Source organism: Halichoerus grypus, chromosome 6 (assembly GCF_964656455.1).
Source record: "Halichoerus grypus chromosome 6, mHalGry1.hap1.1, whole genome shotgun sequence".
Lineage (NCBI taxonomy): Eukaryota > Metazoa > Chordata > Mammalia > Carnivora > Phocidae > Halichoerus > Halichoerus grypus.
This window is the reverse complement of record NC_135717.1, coordinates 137,020,606-137,040,090: the sequence shown is the minus strand read 5'-3', so window position 1 is coordinate 137,040,090 and position 19,485 is coordinate 137,020,606. Positions and strand designations below refer to the sequence as shown.

Here is a 19,485-nt window from a genome sequence, read left to right as displayed (position 1 = left end):
TTGCACTTTCTCAATCGCGGTGTCAATATCGATATGTTTTTCAAAGAGACTTCTCCCCACGTACAACCTGGTGTTTTACCTACTCCACAGATTTCAATCCTTTCAAGCTATACCTGTGGAATAGAGTCTCTCACTCTCTCTCTCTCTCTCAATATACACACAGACACAAAAACACACGCTCTGTTTGGTGGTGTGAAATGGTATGGGTTGAACTGTGTCCCAGCACCATCCCCCTCCCCCCACCAAAACAGAAAGATGTTGGAGTCCTAGCCTCCAGTGCCTCAGGGTGTGACCTTATTTTGGAGATAGGGTCTTTACAGAGGTGATCAAGTCAAAATGAAGTCATTAAGGTGGGCCCTAATTTGTTATGACAAGTGTTCTTACATAAAAAGGGATACACTGACATGCATAGAGGGAAAATGATGTGAAGAGACACAGGGCTAAGAGAGCCATCTGCAAGCCAAGGAGAGGGGCCTGGAATAGGTCCAGTTCTCACAGCCCTCAGAAGGAACCAACCCTGACCACACCTTAATTTCTACCTTTTGCCTCCAGAACTGTGAGATCATAAATTTCTGCTGTTTAAACAGTCCAGTTTGTGGTACTTTGTTATGGTAGCCCTAACAAACTAATACAAGGCCCAATAAAAATTTGAGAGGAAGAAATTGGCTAATTAGATAATTGCTTTGGTACTTGGATATCTGTAGCTCGCCTCTGTTGCTTCTGATAAAGAAACCTGAATTTTCACTTGCTAGAGCATTATGTTCCTGGAATAAACTTTTTAAACTTGTTTTGTTTTATATAACCATGATGTGGTGACTGGAGACCTACATTTGACTGGAAAGAGCAAGCCAGAGCCATGTGTAAGACGCGAGAAACAAGACTCACTTGTCACCTGTAAGTAGATCTCTCTCTCCCATCAGCTGTCATTAAGGAAAAAAAAAAAAAGGAATTGGTCTTAGAGATGCTCTCTCACTTGTTGGGAGGGGTGGGGCAGTGGGAAGAGAAAGGGTGTGGAGAGTGGGGTGTAAACAAGGCAGGCAGAAGCTCCAGAGAGGGTGGGGATAGAGCTTCACGGAAGAAAAATATATGAACCTGGTTGGTACAAGAGAGCTTCCCCAGACCCACCCACCCACCCACCCTTTCCTGAGCTCTGTGCTCTGGCGCGGGTGGTTGACGGCGAGTGGTGCGGAAGGGACAGCTCTAGCAGCGGCTGCTTTCGGGGGAGAAACAAAACCTGCAGGTCCGGGTCGGAGCCGGGGGACTTCCCCTTCAAGTGGGTGAGCCCTCCTGACCTCCGGTCAGCTCCGCTGTGGCCGCGGCCAGCCGCTGTGCCGGCTCCCGGCGGGGTCGCGGAGCGCCGGCTGGACCCGCCCCGAGCTCCATGGTTTGCCCAGCCCTGCGCGATGGTGACTCGGGGCGCGGAGGTTGGCGCGGGGCGAGCCGGCAGCTCGCAGAATGAAGGCGGGGAGCGCGGCCGGCGGCCGGCGGGGGCTGGCTCCGCGACCCCAGCGCCCCGAGAAGCGGCCCAACCACCTGAACCCGGAAAACGCCAACAAGTAGTTTCTCGTTGGAGAAGGGCGGCTCGGCTGGGTGTCAGGACTCAGTCCGGCTGCCCGGAGAACCTCGTCCACTCGGAAACCAAAGCAGAACCACTTTTCTGTCGGTCTCGTTAAGGTATCTGGGGGCGGGAGGGAAAGGGGGTGATGTGCCGGGAAGGGCATGCTGACCCTGCAGACAGGCATCCCCCCCACCCCCCTCCCGTTCCGCAATGGGAATGTGGAGGTGAAGCCCTGGGGAGAGGTGGCTGGGAGACTGGAAACGGGGACACTGTCAGCTCAGGGATCCGGGGGGGTGTGCCTCCAGCGGCTTTTCCCAGGGCCTCGCCCCTCCTAGAAAGCAACCCCCCCCACTCTGCATCCCCCAGGCGTTTGTTTTTCTTGGGAAGGGGGATGGGGTGGGATGCACTGATCATTCGTATTCTCAAAAATGGAACCTAGTTAGTGGTTTCCTTTCCCAAGTAATAATAATATTAACAACAGCAACAACAACAGTAATAATGTGAAAAGGAAATTGGATCAGGAAATTAGTCACAGGTCTCCTTGGTGAAAGGCAACAGCAGGGAGCGTTCAGTCTTTTTGCCTGGTCCGTGAGGGAGAGTGGGAGTGAACCGAGAACAGGGCACGCAAAGGGCACTCCCCGAGTGCCAGGGCGCTGCGAGCCGTCCCGAGTACCGAGGGTACGCGTGGAATGGGGGCTCTCCGGCCCGACTGGGGGCTCTCACCCAACACTGCCAAGTTGCCTCAGCGGAGAAACTCCTTGGCTAAGGGAACTGCCTCCAGGCCAAGGAAGGAGGAAAGAGGGTTTAGGGGAGGGGAGCAGAGGGGCCAGGGCAGGGGGAGAGTAAGGAGCAAGAGAGGAGGAGAAAGGGTCTAGGAAGTAGAGATAAGGGCTTTGGGGAGAGGAGAGGAGAGGAGTGGGGGTTCGGGCCTAGAAGCAGGTTCTCTGTGAGAGGGGACGGAGGGGAGGGAGGGTGAAGGGTGAAAAGATGAAGTAGGAGAGATCAGAGGAAGGGGAGAAAGGTGTGAGGCAGGAAAGAAGGTGTCCTGGAAGGTCAGGGAGGCTGGGACCACTTTCCTTGGTGTTCTGGAAGCCTGGGGAAGGTGTGCTGCTTGAGGCGGGGACAGGGCTGGGCGCGCATCTCCTTCTGGGAGGGTCAGTTGCCCCTCGCCTGTCTCCAAGCCTGCATCCTGGGACTCGGGCTCGGCGTGGGGGTGGGGGTCATGGTGCGGCTCTGACGGCCGAGATCTTTAACTTGGCGCTGTGTTCGCCTCCCCCCAGTCATGTCTGAGCCACAGAGATGGGCAAGATCGAGAACAACGAGAGGGTGATCCTCAATGTCGGGGGCACCCGGCACGAAACCTACCGCAGCACCCTCAAGACCCTGCCTGGGACGCGCCTGGCCCTTCTCGCCGCCTCGGAGCCCCAGGGCGACTGCCTGACGGCGGCGGGCGACAAGCTGCAGCCGTCGCCCCCTTCGCTCTCGCCGCCGCCGCGACCGCCCCCACTGTCCCCCGGGCCGGGCGGCTGCTTTGAGGGCGGCGCGGGCAACTGCAGTCCCCGAGGCGGCGGCGGCGGCGGCGGCGGCGGCGGCGACCACCCCGGGGGCGGCCGCGAGTTCTTCTTCGACCGGCACCCGGGCGTCTTCGCTTATGTGCTCAACTACTACCGCACCGGCAAGCTGCACTGCCCCGCCGACGTGTGCGGGCCGCTCTTCGAGGAGGAGCTGGCCTTCTGGGGCATCGACGAGACGGACGTGGAGCCCTGCTGCTGGATGACCTACCGGCAGCACCGCGACGCCGAGGAGGCGCTCGACATCTTCGAGACCCCCGACCTCATCGGCGGCGACCCCGGCGACGACGACGACCTGGCGGCCAAGAGGTTGGGCATCGAGGACGCCGCGGGCCTGGGGGGCCCCGACGGCAAGTCTGGCCGCTGGAAGAGGCTGCAGCCCCGCATGTGGGCCCTCTTCGAGGACCCCTACTCATCCAGAGCCGCCAGGGTAAGGCCAGAACCGCCCCCTTCCCTGCTGCTCCAGCCCCTCCAACTCCTTCCCCAATTTTCTGTTCTTTTCCATCAAAGGCCTCTGGGACGCGGGAGGGGGTGGGCGGGAGAAGAGAACAGGGCTCCCTAAGGAGGAGATTAGAAGCCCATCTGGTGTCAGGTAAACTCAGGGACCCTGGCTGCCATCCTCCCGGTCCGTCCCCTTCATCCTCCTCTTCTCCTCCTCCACTCAAACTGAGATTTACTTTAGCAGATGGGAGCTAAAGGGCAAATATCGACCTCTCGGGGAGCAAGTCTGTCTGGAACCTTGTCCTGAAACTGGTATCGTGCTTCGTCCTGATTCTTTTTTTCCTGACTCTTTTGTTCCAACTTTTCCTTTAGTTTGGATGTTTCTTCAGGTCATCACGATTTGACATTTTCAGTGAGGCCTGACACTCCTTCACATCTGACTCAAAGCAGTGGCTCCAATTAGGGATCTAATCTGAAGACAGAGGTGGGGAAATGGAATCTAGTAGGTGGCTGGGTGGGGAGAGGGTGTGCCGGGGGGGGGGGGGGGGGGTCATTTTGTGAAGAGAATCTCCTTTGGTCCTGTCTCCTTCCAAAGGAGAAGACTGCTGAATTGTTTGTCCCAGTGAGTTGACCAGAGAGCCCACCTGCACATTGAATTGTGGAGTCTGGTCCTTTCCGCCTTGGGCTGTATCTATGTTTCTTACAGGTTGAATGTGAATCGGTCACTTTGATGCTAGTTTAATCCAGTTGTCTAAATCTGGGTAATTTAGATTGTTGCAAACTTTATTTTACTCTTTAGATTGTGACTCTGTCCTCAATTTTTCTTTTCAGTTTCTAGCTTGAATGACAGTTTAAATTTAGTCCTTGACACTCCCAATTAATTCTTCAGAATCCCATGAAGGGACTGTAAAAGTTACCAATAATAGTTTCTCCAGTTTAAAGGAAATAAAAGAAATATAAATAACCAAAAATTATACAGTATGTGAATGGTTTTTAATTATACCCAAGAATGGAGTAGTGTATTTAGTTAAATCTTTGCGACTGCATGTTTCTGGTTTGCTTCTGACACCCAGAAAAAATAACCCCTAGGCAGCCTCACTTTGGCTCCATCCTCATTATTGTCTTCTTCTGTATGTCAGACGTCTCTGCATCTGAGATATCGTGCAGCTGTCAATCTAATAACTTCTCAGAAGATGTGTTCTTGATACCACTTTAGAAGGCTGAGGATATGTTTTGTTTTCAGTTTGAAATAGAATATATGAAAGAGACAATTTCAAGCATTGCTCCTCTGTTGGATCTGGCATTTAAATGCATACATAAATTTTAGTATATCCACATTATTATATTTGAATATAGAATCAATAACTTCAACTCTGATATCTTCCTTTTAAGACCATTCTATAAATTCAGCAACAGTTGGATTTAAAGCAAAAACAAAAACAAGTGTGTATTTACTTAAGTTAAATCACAGACTCATGACAATTACATCTGTGTTTTTTTCAATTCCAGCTGAGTGCCACAGTGCTCTTTCCACTTGGTGGCTAAAAAGATAATCTGAATTTGTTTTCAGGCTCATCATGTGATTTTTTTTTTCCAGATAGCGCGCTATAAAAGAGACAGAACGTTTTATTATCTTTCCTCATGATAATATAATGTCTTTTATTGTAGGCTAGATTGCATAGCAAAAACTTTATGATGGTATTCAATTTTTATTATTGCTATGGAAATTGATTTTATCGATTATTGGTCAAAGGGTAGATTATTAACTTGAAAATAGTTTTTAAAAAATCTTACTAAGATTTCATTTTAACAATATTCAGGGTTTGATATGCATCCATTTCAGGTGAGGAAAGAACACAGATATATTAGAGATTAACACAAGGTCAAAGAGCCATTAGAAGCAGAATCAGCTGAGAATCACAGACCTGGAAAATTTCCTTGAGGTCACTTCATGAAGACCCTTTATTTTATAGATGAGGAAAATGAGGACTGCAGATGCTAAGTGATGGCCAAGGTCATACAGCAAGTTAATAGCAGATCCAAAATTATGCTGGAGGTCTCATGACATCCTCCCCAGGTCCTTCTTTACCACAACCACTGATTATAACTGACTGGCTTATGAAATCTCCGCAGATCATGTTGCTCTTGAGATTTAATGCAGCATAAGACAATTCCTAGAATTTGAACTTTGAAAGGTCATCTATGACTTTTTAAAAAATATATGTATTCCAGGACTTTGACTGGTAGAATTTTTACCCTTCACTGCCCAACATTAGAGTGAAAATATGGAATTCAAATTGACTTCTTGAACGCTGTTTGAACTTTGCATTTTTATTGACCAGTCGATGTGTAGTGTTTTTCTTTCTTTTAGACTGGCTAACATTTATGGGACTTGTCTTCAGGGAAATCCCTTTTCAAATTATTAGGGGTTGCCTAAAAAAGAGTAACCAGAAGTTGCCGTTCTACTTAAATGTGATTTAATATTTTTATATGAACTCTTAGTTCAGACTTAATGTTATCTGACTAGTTTGATAAATAGAATTACATTGGGAGGTCACAGAATGAAATTATATTTTCCATGGACATGATTCTAGAAGACATAAATCAATTATCAAGTGTGGTAATTTATAGGTAACTTCAGCTGTGGTCTTACTGCCACAAGTCTCGTTCTTAATAGAAGTTAAGTATTTAACTTTTATAAACCCTCTTTACTTTTTTTTACATTAGTTCATCTTTTATTGATATACTTGAGATGAACATTTTTAACTGTCTGAATTCCTTTTTCAGTTTGTTATACCTGTCATCATCATCTTTATCTTTTCCCAGTATTGAGGATATTGACTCAATTATATAGTAGAAGTGTTTTATTTCTAACTTTTATGATCTTAAGTGCCACACTGAAACAACAGTGATAGGAACGGGATAATTAATTTAATTTTATAACATTGTATTTTTGCTTTCTGTTTTGGTTGGCATTTCCCTCTTCTATTGCTTTATATTTATGATGTAAATACATATTTGAAAGGTCAAGATTGTCCAGGTTAACTTGGTAAGTAAGTTTATATTTATACTTAGATGAATTCTTATCCTTAAGAATAGTATTCCAAAATAGAAATTTATAAAAAAAATCACATATAAGTTGTCATGGAAACCTGTTCTGGAGAAAATGAGATCAGGAAAGAAAAGGAGAGATTATGCTGTTGATGCCATTGAGTGATATTTACAAATAGCAAAAATCAAGGATGCCTAGATGTATTTGTGAAAATGTTATGCATTGTATCTTTCCAATTTAATATCTAAGTTTAAGAGGGAAATGAAGCTTGTATGTGCTTTCCTCTGAAAACATTAGATCATAGGTAAGTAGACGGGTGTCAAGGAGAAATTCTTTGATAGAACTTCTAGATTATTTAGAAGTTAAAAAAATAAGATAAAGGCAAAATACTAGAATCAAATTATTTTAAATAATTTCCTCCCTATATTAAAGAGCTGAGAGCTGTTATAAGTTCTCCTTATCTCTCTTCTTTTTACTTATTTTTTGGGAGGAGTGAAGGTGATTGAATTAGGTTCTACTTTACAGGGTGGCTCTTCCTTGGTGACTTGTATATAGTTGGTTAGCTGATAGGACGTTTTTTTAATTTAAAAGAGCATTTTATTTTATTTTATTATTTATTTATTTATTTATTTAGAATTTTATTTATTTATTTAAGAGAGAGGGAGAGAGTGAGTCGGAGGGAGAGAGAGAGAATCTGAGGTAGACTCCCTGATGAGCACAGAGCCCTATACTGGGGCTCGATCCCATGACCATAAGATCATGACCTGAGCTGAAACCAAAAGTCAGATCCTCAACCGACCGAGGCACTCAGGTGCCCCCAAACAGTAAAAAGAATAACTGCTATGGAACCACATTTAAGATGTTGGCTTTTTGGTCTTTGGGTCTAGATCATTTTATATACATTCTCTGGATCTTTATCTAATGTATCATTACGTGCAGATCATCCTGAATCATACATGGGTTGTGATAGTGAATCCATCATTTTTTTAATCTTGAAAATCTTCACTTCATTAGCATTTTAAATTGGTTTATTTCCACAGCATTATTAAAATATACTCCTCAAAACTATTAAAATTCAAATTTCAACATATAGAATTGGATTCAGAATTGCACATACTTTATTTACTTTTTACAGATCATTTTTTCCTCTTCCTCAAACCACAAAACAAAATAGTAAAGAAGTGATCTAAATAACCACTTGCTAGCTTAAAATGTAACATTTAATTTAAAAAAATTAAAGTAAGGATAATTGAGGCATATTTTAAGATTAAAGAAAAAAAGTATTAATTTTTCTTTTGTAACTATTGCTCCAATTCAAAGAATTATTGGCCAAATACAGCTTGTTCATATAATATTGTTGTCAGTTATTACAAATTTTAGAATATTTATTTAGTCAACAAATATTGGTTATGCAGTCACTCAACTATGGAAGTTACTGGGAATGAATGGAGAAGATATAGTCCTTTGCCCTCAGTAAGCTCACCACCCTATTTATAATAAAACATTTCTTAAAAACATTATCTATTAAATTAAGAAATGCAAAAAAATTCCAGAGATGTTAAAGATAAATTTTCCTCAAAAAACAAACAACGAAAAAAACAACTCAAATGGGAATATTGCCTGACACATTAAGGAAAACATTCTATTTAGAAATGATGATAAGATATTGTTAGTCTTTTTCTTATTATGAAAGTGTTAGGCTGTTTTAATCTTGATTTTTCTGTTTGTAAGGTGATTTATAGGCTCTGTCTTTGCAATATTATTGGAGAATGTGATGAAGGCTGTACTTATACAAAACAACCAAACTATTTAGGGTGTGGTCACGTGTCTTCATACCTTCCATTTTAATTAGAGGTCATGGCCAGTTATATGGCAGTGCAAATCCAAACTTCGGATCTCTGAAAAAAGTCTGCTATAAGTAGTATGGTGTTTTTGCATTTGCGCATATAAATATCTAAGTAACTTTTGACCCTTTTCAGGCCACTAATTGTACAGATCACAGATTAATTTAATTTTTGCTTATATTCTGAGTATTGGATAGGTTCAGAGAGTACCTAATTAAATACGTCATTAAAAGAATCAAGGAAGTTCATTAGAAAATTGTATTTTGAGTTGTGTATTTGGTCGCAAACTAGGTGATTTGATCCATTGCTGGGCATTAGGTATGCCAAAAGTGAATGTAGTTGGACAGATCAGGTATGATCTTTTTTCTGTGATATTTTGTTAAGTGCTCATTTGTAGACTTGGGTTGACAAAACTAATCAGAGTCAAGGAAATTCTCTGTCAAGAAGCTTATTTTCAAAGCAACTGAAAATAAAGAATGTGTAGGCTTATATAGAAATGCAGGTCAACCTTTCCTGTTTGAAAATGTATATCATTATCACTTATTTTTACTACTACTACAAAAAAAAAGTAAATGCAGTAAAGTCTCATATTTTTTGAACTTCTGAGTCATATACTTTTATTATGGCAACCTTTAAAAATATGTCCAAATTGGGGCGCCTGGGTGGCTCAGTCGTTAAGTGTCTGCCTTCCGCTCAGGTCGTGATCCCGGGGTCCTGGGATCGAGCCCCGCATCGGGCTCCCTGCTCAGCGGGAAGCCTGCTTCTCCCTCTCCCACTCCCCCTGCTTGTGTTCCCTCTCTCGCTGTGTCTCTCTCTGTCAAATAAATAAAATCTTTAAAAATAAATAAATAAATAAATAAAATAAAAATATGTCCAAATGAAATGGTAAGGGCTCTAAAGGACTAATAAAAGCAACACGGATCTCCAGAAGGAAATACATAGTGGCAGCATAGTCTCAACAATAACCATCAATATATTATACAAACTTAATTCAATTCTTTTTGAAATATGAAGGGGCTTTTTTTTTAGAAGACCAGTCTCTCCTCCCCATATATATAAAAACAGTGCTATCTTTTCTGTTGTGTGTATATATGTATATCTTACAGGTTGAACGGTGGTGATTAATTTTAATATTATGTAGTCAATAGTTTCACAGAAAGTGACTAAAATGTGGGTGTTTGGGAGGACGAGAGAGCAAGAGTTGAGAATATATGGAAGTAGCATTGGAAAACTGTCTGGGGTGGGATATATGAGACGTATACACTAACCTAGATTTTACAAACCAGCTGTGTGACCTTGGAGAATTTACTTAATTTCCTTGAGTCTTGATTTCCTTTGATTTATTCTGAAAAAAAGAAAATGGGAATGACACATTGACTAGCTAGTATCCAAACTTCTTTCCAGCTCTTAGATTTTGAGGTTTGGAGGAAAAATAATGATACTAATTGCTAAAAACCCCTGGTAGTGGGGTGGTTGAGGAACAAAATGTCTGCCCTCATTGTGATTGTACTCTAAGGACCATTACACTAATGAGGTAAACCAGTATTGATTTTTTTTGTGTTTGTTTTTTTTACGCTTATAACTTTCTGCCCTTTTTTTCCTACAGCTGTTGGGTAGCTGCTGCTCTGGTTACCATAGAAACAGGTTAGCTCCTAGCTTCCTGTTTCCATTGAAAACAGCTTTCCCTCAACCACATATTGATCTCAGGAAATCATTTTGCTGTGGCTCTGTCATGAAACCCATAAAGATGATTGGCTCTGTCATTTCCTAAATCTAAGTTTCAGTGCAGGTGTATATCCATCCACCACAAGGATAACTGATTAGATAATCTCAGTTTTATTTCCATTTGAAAAGTGCCTTGTCAAAGACCCCATCCTTTTCCCTTTCCTGTATCTTATACAGAAGGGAAAGTCTTACTCACTTGAGGATTTACAGATATGCCTAACACATCTAAGTGTTTACAAAATAATGTCAAATTATTCAGCTCTAATCTCTTTCATAACTCATTCTATCAGAATGAGCACAGAGAACTGTATGCTGTCTAGCACACTTCAAATAAATTTATATTTTAATGTACTCATTAATGAAGAATATTTCAAGGTAAATGTATATATGTATTATAGTATTCCATATTTCTCTTTTGGGAAGATAGTTTTTCTATTTCAAGATATACATATTTACATAAAAAGATATACATATTTACATTCACTGTCATTAATACATACACTGTCATAGATACATACTCAGGGAATATGTTTGTAAAATTTTACTATGGTTAAGCCATGGAGGAGATTTGTAGGAATATGGCTTAAAATTTTGATTTGAGAATATTAGTGTGTGTGTGCATGTGTGTGTGTATTATGCATATCCATCCAAAATATATGCTCTTTTAATGAGATTGATTACTGGCATATATGACAGACTTCTGGTATTCATGAGGCATAGAACTGGGAGGAAACTGGTGATTACCTGGCACAACTGCCTTAATTCACTGGTGAGACAGCTTACTTGTTCATAGCTGTGGCTAGCTGTGATGGTAGCAGGGCTAGAATTTAGATCTTCTGACTTATGCTATTCTTCCCATTCAATCTCAGTTGCTTAGTCTGGACTGTGTTTAACATCAGATGCACAAAGTTTAGTTCTTAGGAAGCAGCAAGCATGTTAGGAATAGTATGGGGAGGGTCTGCCCTCTTCTATGTCCTATTGTTCAATAATAGCAGGGAAATTGTTACTGTTTTATGTATTCACTTTATTTCCAGATCCCAAGTCAGATGCAGCCTTCCATTGCTGCCTTCTCTACCAGTTCTAGATCTCACTGTTCTGCTACCTTTCAAGCCTCATAACTAACCTGTTTATGCATTTACCTCCTATTATTTCCCTTTATCCCTTTGTGTGTCTGTGTGTGTGTGTCTTTTATAATATGTTTTCTACTCTTACTTGATTTATCGTCTTTGGAATTTGTCAGTGCAAACCTAGTTCAGTCTATTGGTAGTGGTTAATGTATTTTATAGAGCATTGTCTTCTCACATGTAATTAACCAGATTATGGTGATTTCACACGGGGTAACTGGTGAATCAGTGGAGTGAAAGATATTTGGAGCTGTTGTTAAGATCTGCAAATGAGATTGGATGTTGTTGTGAGGTCAGTAAATACAGAACAGAAGAACTTTTTCAATGGATACTTAAGTCATTGGTGGTGCTTACTGGACTGTGATGAAATGTAAACAACATTAAAATTTGGGGGAGTGTTTGGGAGAATGCATTTTACAGGAATCAAAATGAAGGACTTGGGCCAAAATGTCACTGGTAGTATTGGGAAAAAGACACTCCATAATTTCTTAATCACTTGATTGACATTTTCTTTTGAAAGTTCATAATAAAAGGACATCTTTGTAATCTGACATTTCCTTAGTATTCCATGTATTAAGAAAATTCTATGCAGACACCTCAGTAATGTCTTCTTTGTTGCTTGTTTGAAGACCCTGGTGATTTGTTATCAGATCTTAGAGCTTTGCCATTCTTTATGTATCTTACAACATTGCTGACATCTTTGAAAATTGAAGCAAAGGTCAATATCGCCTTTCTTGGCTAGTGTTCTGTGATTTCGTCTCAGCAATGGAAGTGTTCTCTCCTTTTAGATGTCTCTATGGAGAGAGTCCCAGAGATGAAAATATGCCACCTTTTGGCCAAGACATTCTTTTACTTTACACCAATAATTTGTCCAGAATTTTTAAGTTGTTCACTAAATGATAAAATACAAACACATTTTAAAATAAAATAAAGTGATTCTAAGTAATTTTGTCAATATATCCAAATAATATTATTAACTCTAAATTTAAGACAACCTGTTTAAGCAAAAACTATTTGGACCAATATAAAATTTTTTTTGAGTAGTTTGTCAGATTGCGTTCAATGAAAACACAGAAACTATTCAGAAATTATGTAAAATTTGTGTCTGTGTTTGCAAATTATACAATAGAAATTCAGGCATAGTGTTGCTTAATTTGGTATTTTTATGTTTATTGATAAAAAGCTGTTTGCTGAAACTGAATATTGTGGAATAATTGTATTGGAAACAATAGCAGAGTAATCATAGCAAGAGTAATGTGGATAAAATTAATAAAATTTATATTTAGGAAAACAGAACAATACAGTTATTATAGTTTGATTTATCATTCAAATTATCATGCTTCTCTCTTGAGATAAGCAATGAGAGGGCCATTATGAATGTTATTAAAATATCTTTAATGAAACCTGTGTTTCATATAAATTGACTAGCAAGTGGACAGAATAGAGCCTTAGCTGTCCCCTTCTTTGTGCAAACAGAATGTAAAGTAGCAAGTATCCTTTTTTTTTTTCTTTTTTAAGCTATTGGAACTTTATTATCAGACCTTAGTGAACTTATCACAGTCATATAAAATGATTAGTGGGTGTATGAAAGTTGAAGAACTATAACATTTGTATCATGATTGGTAAACATTTATGAGCTTATGCTTAATTTCCAGGTTTGTAATGGTGTTGACTGTGCTTTGATATTTAGAGTAAAATGTTAGAGGTATAAAATTCAAGAAAATTAATGAAATCAAACATATTTTAATGCACTAATGAGCTTCAATGACATTCAAAATTGATTAGTCTCAATGCAAAAACAGGGTTCTTTATCTGAGTGCCTCAATTTCTTCTGTGAGTGTGCTGTTCAATTTTTATTTGTAATGTGCCTAGTCTCAGCTCCTCAGTTTTGAGTAGTTGACTGTGGGCTTCAGTGCTGGGTTTTTTCATCAACAATCTTTTGTGTTTCCTCTACCTTGGCTTATGTTGATTGGTGGATGAAAGAGCATGTTGTCACCAGGCATTATTACATTTCTCTTTTAACTAAACAAACTGGAATAGAACCAAGAACCAAAGACAAAAGCTTTAAAATGCTTTTGAATCTCTCACCTGACAATTATTGAGCTTCAACTATTGGCCAGGACTAGTTTGTACTGAAAATGCAAGATGTGTTAAAATTTGACATTTACCTTTAAGACAGTTGTATTCTGTTGAAAAGACCATAGATCCATAGTTATAATATGATATATTAAACACTATAATAGAGATACTAGTATAGTGTGAACACACAGACTGGGGAGGGACCCACTTTCCTACACAGAGGAGATGACATTTTAGTTAACTTCCAAAAGATAAATATTCTCCAGCAATCAGGGGAAGGTCAACAGAGTAGTTTGCAAACATGGAGAAATACCATGCCATGTGATATGAGGTAACAGAGAGACCACAGGGCAGGAGTAGAGGCTTGAGAGGTAGGGTAGATTGAAACTTGGAGTGACAAGACCTCTGGGCTTATAAAGGAGATTTCCTGATGAGATGTAAGATGCTCAGTCCAGGGCAAGACTGAACACTATTACTTCAGTTTATTCCAAAGTAGTGGTTCTGAGACTTAGATGTGCCTAGAAATAATGTAAGTTGATGACTAAAATTTTGCTTCTTGGGTCTCACTCCAGAGCCTCAACTTCAGTGGGACATAGATAAGATTCAGATCAGGTGAATATCTTTGGGGCTGTAGTTGGCTCCTGGAGAACTTTGATGTAACTGCTGCAAAAGCAAATACAATTTAACAGTGAATTAGGAGAATCATCATGCTTAGACCGGTATTTCCCAAAGTGCATTTTAAAGATCTGTAGTCCTTCAGAATGTTGATGAGCGTTGCTCCTCAAAAGAGTTCCAAGGACAGATGTATTTGGAAACCTGTTTGTTTATTTATTTATTAAAAGATTTTATTTCTAAATAATCTCTTCACTCAACGTGGGGCTTGAACTCACAACCCTGAGATCAAGAGTCTCATGCTCTACTGACTGAGCCAGCCAGGTGCCCCTGAAAACCAGTTTAAAACAAAGTTAACTAGGTTTTTATTTTTGAATTTAATTTATTATTATTATTATTATTATTATTTTACTACAGATATTTTTAGGGTCAAAGAGTTGAGAGACTGGCTGAGTGCCTGACATTTGGTTTTGAAATGGGAATGAATGCTAAGGGCTAGACTCAGTTGGCTGAGTTTGCATCCTGACTCCATCACTTGCCTGCTGTATAACTTTCACCAAGTTGCTTCTCTAAGCCTTCTTCTTTTCATCTGGACTGGGTAGTAATAGTATCTGACTCAAAGGATTGTTATGAGAGTGAACTGAGTATATTCATGTTAAGAATCCAGCATAGTACCTGGTTCTATGAATGTCAGTCCTATCATCATCATCATCATCATCATCTATTATCATTCCTTAGGGCAAGCATTAGTTTTTTTTGGGAGGGGTATGGTGTGGTTGCAATATCACAATTTAAGGAAGCTTTCTGGCATTTAGAAAGTCCATGAAAATATAAGTTATCTGTTCCTGAGATTTTTCTTTTTTTTTAAAGATTTTATTTATTTATTCGGGAGAGAGAGAGCAAGGCAGAGAGAGAAAGATTGAGAAAGTGAGTGGGGGAGGGGTGAGGGAGAAGCAGACTCCCCACTGAGCAAGGAGCTCTACACAGGACTCGATCCTAGGACCCTGGGGTCATGACCTGAGCCGAAGGCAGACGCTTAACCGACCGAGCCACCCAGGCGCCCAGTTCCTGAGATTTTTCATGTGGATACTGGATAACTGTCTGGGAAATTGTAGTACTTAGTTTTATCCCTCATGAGTAAGTAGTGATTAATTAGAACAATGTCTAACACATATCTATTATATACTAGACACATTTTGCGACTGGCAAGGTGAAAGTATATTTCCTGCTTTTTAAGAAGTTTGTGGTCTCCTGGAAGAGAACAACAAAAGGGAAGGGACAGTGCAAGTCATGAGATCTCTAGGAGAAGCATGCACGGGGTACTTTGGAGGTTAACATAGTCTTGCTAAGGTTGGAAAAAACTTCCTGGGGGAAATATGTCTCCCTTGGTACCAGAGGATGAAGAGGAGATAGCCAGACTTTTCAGATGGAGAGAAAGCCTTCATGAAGTTCTAAAAGGGAAAGAAGGCGTGGTGCAAGATACTATGAGTAACTCAGGACACCTGCAGCACTGTGTAAGGGATGGGGAGATGTGGCAGGAGACAGAATCTGAGATTGGATGAAAGATTTGGTAAGCCCTGTTGAGAAGGTCTGGCCTTCCTCTGGTGGTAATGGGGGAGCTTTTGCAGGAATTTTAGCAAAGCAATGGCATGCAGATTTGTAACTGGGAATATCATTCTGAAGCTTTTGTATCTGAAAAGGGGATTGGGCTGGCAAAGATGAGTGCAAGTTTGTTAGGAGGGCTATAGTTTAGCATGTTATTGTAATAATCCAGGTAAGAGATAATGGTGACCTGAGTTTAAGGCAGTGGCCAGGCGGATGAACTAAAAGCAACATAGTTAAAGTGGAATTGTTGATTGATTAGGTGCAGTGAATGAGGCAGAGAGGGAAATCAAGAATGTCTTCCTAGTTTCTGTTTGCACAATGAGACAAGAAAACCTTTATGGCTCTTCTAATTCAAGCTTCTGTGGTTATATGATTTCAGAATCTGGTTTATCAGTAGTTATTGTTTCATGAGATTTAACACTATAATATTTTGTATTATGTTTTGTGAATTCTCTTTTATATTTCAGTACCAATTACCCAATTACAGACAGCCATTTCATAGATTTTATGGTTGTGAAATTAGATGCAAGTATGTCCCTTAAAATTTTTGGTTACAGTAATTCATCACCATAAAAAGGTGGTGAGGAATAAAAAGTCCTCCACAAGAAATGTTAGCTTTGCATTGTTATTATTTTGTTTGAAGCCCAAGAAAATATTAATTTTTGCATAATTTCTATGAAATGGAACTGACTATCCAATGTAGACTCCAAAGCTAGAAGCTCAAATTGAACTGGGGATTAAAAAAATACTAATGAGATTCTGTGGCTCTAAATACTCCTTGGAAAATTGCTTCAGATAACTATTTCCTTTAAAAAAAGTCTAGGAAGGAGCAAATACAGTGAGGAAGCAAAACAAAAATGAAAGCAGGGAAGAAGATGGTGACTTCAGATCCAAGGCAGAATAATTCCTTCTAAAGCATAATATACCATGCCACTTTCTTGCTTAAAATTCCTTTATTTCTTTGGCTACCATATTATGATATTCTTTGTTTTACCTGGCTCTTCAGAATCTGTCCACTGCCTATGCTTCTAATAATACCTCTTATAATCACCAGTAAAATACCACTGAAGTCATAGCACATATTTTGTCATTCCTGAATATAAAAGATGTGTTCACATTGTTGTGTATTTGCATACACTATTTTCATGGCCTGGAATACTTTCTCCTCCTGGCTTTAATAGGTTGATTTAATCATCTTTCAATAACCTGTATGATTATCAAGTCTTACTTGGCACCTTCTAAACTCTCTCAAAAGCAGTTAGTTTCTTCCTCCAAGTTTCCATATCACTTTGCAGACACAGTATTATAGCACTTAACTGACCAGATTAGTTTCCCAGAGTTACTCTAGCAAATTACCACAAGCCTGATGTTTTGAAACAACAGAAATTTATTCTCTTACATTTCTGGAGGCTAGAAATGTGAAATTCAGCTGTCAGCAGGATTGGTTTCTTTTGGAGTTTCTGAGGGAAATTCTGTTCCTTGGCTCTCTCCTAGCTTCTGGTGGTTGCTGGCAATTTTCAGGGTCCCTTGGCTTGTAGACACATCACTCCAATCTGTATTTTCACATGCCCATCTTCCTTTGTGTTGCTGTGCCTCATTTTTCTCTTCTTATAGAGACACCAATCATTGGGTTATAGCCCATAATATTTCCAACATGACCCCATCTTAAATTAGCTAATTAACTCTGCAAAGATAATTTTTCAAAATAAAGTCATGTTTTGAGGTTTGGGGCAGACATGAATTTTGGGGAGATACTATTCAAACTGGTACATGGCCCTCACCATTTTGGCAACACATTTGTAATGTCCAATAAATCTTTTATTTTCTGATTTCTCCTTTTCCATATCAGTGTGCTCTCATTTCATGGGCACAATATAATAATGTCTTTATGAATCTTTCTGAAGATACTAGTTAGACAATTTTTAAAGTTCTATTACATTTCTGGTGTTAACTCTGGTCCCTCGATGGATTTTTTTTCCTATTCTTTCACCTTTGTTCTTTTTTATAGTATTGATTTCCTTCACATATATTTTTCTTTGAAAGAGGGTGCGGGTACTATAGTGTTATGTGGGTATATAGGCAGGATCATGTAGAAACATAAGATTCCCTTCAGAGTGGGTGGGTAGGAACAGGTGGGCAAACTAGGAACCTTCTCAAGGTCTGAGAAAAGAAGCTCTATTTGGAGACAGGACTTTACTGTATTTCAGTTAATGGGGAGTGATCTTTCCCTCTCTCTTTCTCCATGCAATTTGAGCAAATCCGAGGTACTTAGAAGTTTGCTTCACTTTTCTCTATCACATCAACACATCAACACACCTAATCAGGAACGTCTTCTTTGTTGATTCTCCACTTAGAGAGCTGCTCTTGCTTGCTATATCCTGTGGGCAAATTCTGTAGCCAGCCAACTAAAGGAAATGGGGGACTTCCAGGTTGCTCCACAGCCAGCTTCTTGTCCTAGTGCCTGTTGCCTCTGACTTTGAAGTTCTTCTGAATTCTGGATTCCTTGTGAAGAATTGGACCAACCCCAAGAAATGCTCTCTCTTACATTTATATTGAATTCCATTCTCCTCCTCTCCTCAACCTGCATTTCCACTATTCCAATGCTGTTTTCCTTATTTTAGTATTTCTGGTTAAAAAATAGCAAGGTTTTCTGTTTTCCATCCCTGTGATTTTTTTCATCATTTTTAATGGGACTTGGCTAAGGAGATGAGGTGTACTGTCTTCTACTAGAATTTAATTATATGTATATAGGCTTCTTGTGCTTACTAGTTATGAACATGTGCCATTTCTTCTTGTTGTTGTCCAGAGTTATGAACAGCATCTGGTAGTTTTCTCAGTGAGTTTTTATCACCATCTAAATAATTCATAAGTTTCCTTGTCTACAAGGATGCATTTCTGTATGATTCTTCTCTACGAAGTCAATGTTTCTTCTTATCCTCTTTGAGCCCACCTTCTTTATCTACTTTTTATCTATTACGGTGTCTGAATATTTAACTTAGTAAAGAAATTCAAAGCCTAAATGTAAGATATATTTTTTACCTTTGCTCTAAGAAGCTTATTAGACTAACATTAATACAAAATCCTAGAAAATTATCCCTTGGAGAACAGTGACCCTTTAATTTGTTATCTGCCCACTGAGAATACATTTGTAAGAACGTGAACTTTGATGGTTTAACAGATGTTTGTGGTACTTAAAGTCCCCAAATAAAGTAACAGCATTTAGCTGAAATAATATTTACATATTAGGGTGCTTTAATTTTTTACACAAAGCCTTTGCCGGTGGGACCAAATGCCTGGTCCCTATTATGTAGAGAAGCATCTGACGGATGATAATAGATGGCACTAATTGTCCCACTAATTACATGGAAATGTGGCCTTCAGTGAAGGCTGCTGTGTCCTAACAAAAGATACTGAAGAATGGATGTTGTGGCAGCAAGGAAATTAGCCAAGGAGCGGAGAAAAAAAAAAAAAAAAAGATTCCTATTCATGACAGTATTGTTATCTCATTTCATTTAATAAAATAGAAATATCCAAAGGTGAAATTTCCCCTATTGTATCTAGAATACACTTTACCAAACTAATGCAGTAATGAAGACCATCATATTTAAACCTAATTTTGTCCAGTTATTTCCTCTGAGCTGTGGCAAATAGAAGGACTGAAAAAGACATTTAAAGAAACATATATATGCTCTAATGATCATGGAAATAGAAGGAACAGAAAAGACTATTTATACAAATATACTCTATATATTATAGAGATCAGGTAAAACTGTATTGTTTTTTAGGAAAAACCATTGTAAAATAATAAAGAAAAATTATAAAATACATTAATAATATTCAAAACAGCAATATTAGAACAAGTTTACATTTTTAA

General features: G+C 39.7%; 1 protein-coding gene across 25 annotated transcripts in view; it reads left to right on the top strand.

Annotated features, from left to right (window-relative positions):
* The first annotated feature begins 826 nt into the window (after positions 1-826).
* Positions 827-19,485, top strand: part of KCNC2 (potassium voltage-gated channel subfamily C member 2) — a 193,635-nt gene continuing 174,976 nt past the window's right edge. For 13 of the 25 annotated variants that reach the window (XM_078076319.1, XM_078076322.1, XM_078076315.1 and 10 more), the window contains exons 1-2: positions 1,129-1,674; positions 2,839-3,559. In XM_078076319.1, the coding sequence (XP_077932445.1) occupies positions 2,858-3,559 (702 nt within the window). In that variant the 5' untranslated portion in view covers positions 1,129-1,674; positions 2,839-2,857. Of the gene's footprint in view, positions 895-1,126; positions 1,675-2,103; positions 2,237-2,595; positions 2,661-2,838; positions 3,560-19,485 lie in introns of those variants that run through there. The other 12 variants (XM_078076316.1, XM_078076308.1, XM_078076307.1 and 9 more) reach the window with 6 other exon arrangements.